Raw genomic sequence first — 2,156 nt, forward strand, 5'->3', positions numbered from 1 at the left:
GGGCCACCGGCGAGCGCTGTTCGAGAAGAGGAAGCGGCTAAGCGACTACGCGCTCATCTTCGGAATGTTCGGCATCGTCGTCATGGTCATCGAGACCGAGCTGTCCTGGGGGCTCTACTCCAAGGTATGGGGGGTGGTGGGTCCTGGAAGGGGGGTGGTGGGTGGTGGGGGATGTTTGGGTCTTGTGTGGTTGGCAACGGGGGATGTTGGGGTCCTGTAGGGTGGGCACAGGGGGGTGTTGGGGTCCTGTGGGATGAACGTTGGGGGTGTTGGGGTCCTGTAGGGTGGGCACAGGGGGTGTTGGGGTCCTGTAGGATGAACGTTGGGGTCCTGTAGGGTGGGCACTGGAGGTGTTGGGGTCCTGTAGGATGAACGTTGGGGTCCTGTAGGGTGGGCACTGGAGGTGTTGGGGTCCTGTAGGATGAACGTTGGGGAGGTTGAGGTCCTGTAGGGTGGGTGTTGGGGATGTTGGGGTCCTATAGGACGGACGTTGGGGTCCTGTAGGATGAACGTTGGGGTCCTGTAGGGTGGGCACTGGAGATGTTGGGGTCCTGTAGGATGAACGTTGGGGTCCTGTAGGGTGGGCACTGGGGGTGTTGGGGTCCTGTGGAATGAACGTTGGGGTCCTGTAGGGTGGGCACTGGAGATGTTGAGGTTCTGTAGGATAAACGTTGGAGATGTTGAGGTCCTGTGGGGTGGGCACTGGGGATATTGAGGGCCTATAGGATGAACGTTGCTGTCCTGTAGGGTGGGCATTGGGAATGATGGGTCCTAAAAGGGGGATGATGAGGGTGTTGGGGTAGTGGGGGTTGTTTGGGTCCTGTAGGGTGGGCACTGGGAATGTTGGGGTCCTGTAGGATGAATGTTGGGGTCCTGTAGGGTGGGTGTTGGGGATATTGAGGACCTATAGGATGAACGTTGGGGTCCTGTAGGGTGGGTGCTGGGGATGTTGAGTCCTAAAAGGGGGATGTTAGGGGTGTTGGGTAGTGGGGGTTGTTTGGGTCCTGTAGGGTGGACACTGGGGATGTTGGGGTCCTGTAGGGTGGGTGTTGGGAATGTTGGGGCCATATAGCATGAATGTTGGGGGTGTTGGGGTCCTGTAGGGTGAGTGTTGGGGACACTGGGGTCCTGTAAGATGAATGTTGGGGACGTTGAGGTACTGTAGAGTGGGTGTTGGGGATGTTAGTGTCCTATAAGATGAACGCTGGGGACACTGAGGTCCTGTAAGGTGGGTGCTGGGGACATTGGATGAATGCTGGAGACTTTGGGATCCTGTAGGGTAGGCATTGAGGATGTTGCAGTCCTGTAGGGTGGGTGCTTGGGGATGTTGAGGTCTTGTAGGACGGGTGTTGGGGACGCTGAGGTCCTGTAAGATGAGTGCTGGGGATGCTAAGGTCCTGTAGGGTGGATGCTGGGGACACTGGAGCCCTATAGGATGGGCTATGTTGGGGTATGTCGGGTATGTTGGGGTCCTGTAGGGTGGGCACTGGGGACATTGAGTTTTGTAGGGTTGATGTTGAGGACATTGGGGTTCCCATGGGATTGGCATTGGGGTATTGGTGCCCCATACAGTGGGCTTTGGGGCGCTTTGCCCCCTCTGGTCTTGGGAGATTCACTCACGAGGCCACGTTGGGTGTTGGACAGGGTGGATGGTGATGGACCGATCGTTTGGCCTTGGTGGGTGCTGCACCCGTGTGCCCCACGTGCCTGGGGGGTGTCAGGAGAGGAAACGGGATCTGTCACTGCTGTGGCTGCTGCATATAGAGGGGAGGGGTCTGCCGGACCCCCGCATCACCAACCCCTGTCTTGTCCCCACCTGCAGCTCCTACCCGCAGGCCCCATAAAGGCCCCATGTCCCTTTTGGGCAGAGAGGGGACCTGGATCTCAGGGTATGAGGGTGGGGACGGAGGCCCTGCTGCCAGGTGGGCGCATCCCCAGAGGATGTCCCTGAAATCAGAGTGCCTGGCGGTGGGCAGCAGCGAATCCACTCTCCCAAACTCTCAAAGTTGGGGGCTCTGGGGGGTCTTCATCCCTTCCCATCGTGCAAACATGCAGCCGTGGGGTCCCTGCTGGCCGTCCCCATCCTCTCCAGGCATTCCTTGAGCAGCCGCGGCGCAGCGGAGCCTCCATCCTCCTCCACACCCCTTTCTTCCATT

At 59.0% G+C, this 2,156-nt stretch overlaps 1 protein-coding gene across 1 annotated transcript in view; it reads left to right on the forward strand.

Annotated features, from left to right (window-relative positions):
• The first annotated feature begins 6 nt into the window (after nt 1-6).
• KCNN3 (potassium calcium-activated channel subfamily N member 3) overlaps nt 7-2,156 on the forward strand; it is a 20,760-nt gene continuing 18,610 nt past the window's right edge. The window contains exon 1 of the mRNA XM_010728260.2: nt 7-124. Coding sequence (XP_010726562.2) covers nt 65-124 — 60 coding nt within the window. The 5' untranslated portion in view covers nt 7-64. The remainder of the gene's footprint in view (nt 125-2,156) is intronic.

The sequence above is a fragment of the Meleagris gallopavo genome, unplaced genomic scaffold (genome assembly GCF_000146605.3).
Source record: "Meleagris gallopavo isolate NT-WF06-2002-E0010 breed Aviagen turkey brand Nicholas breeding stock unplaced genomic scaffold, Turkey_5.1 ChrUn_random_7180001956285, whole genome shotgun sequence".
NCBI lineage: Eukaryota > Metazoa > Chordata > Aves > Galliformes > Phasianidae > Meleagris > Meleagris gallopavo.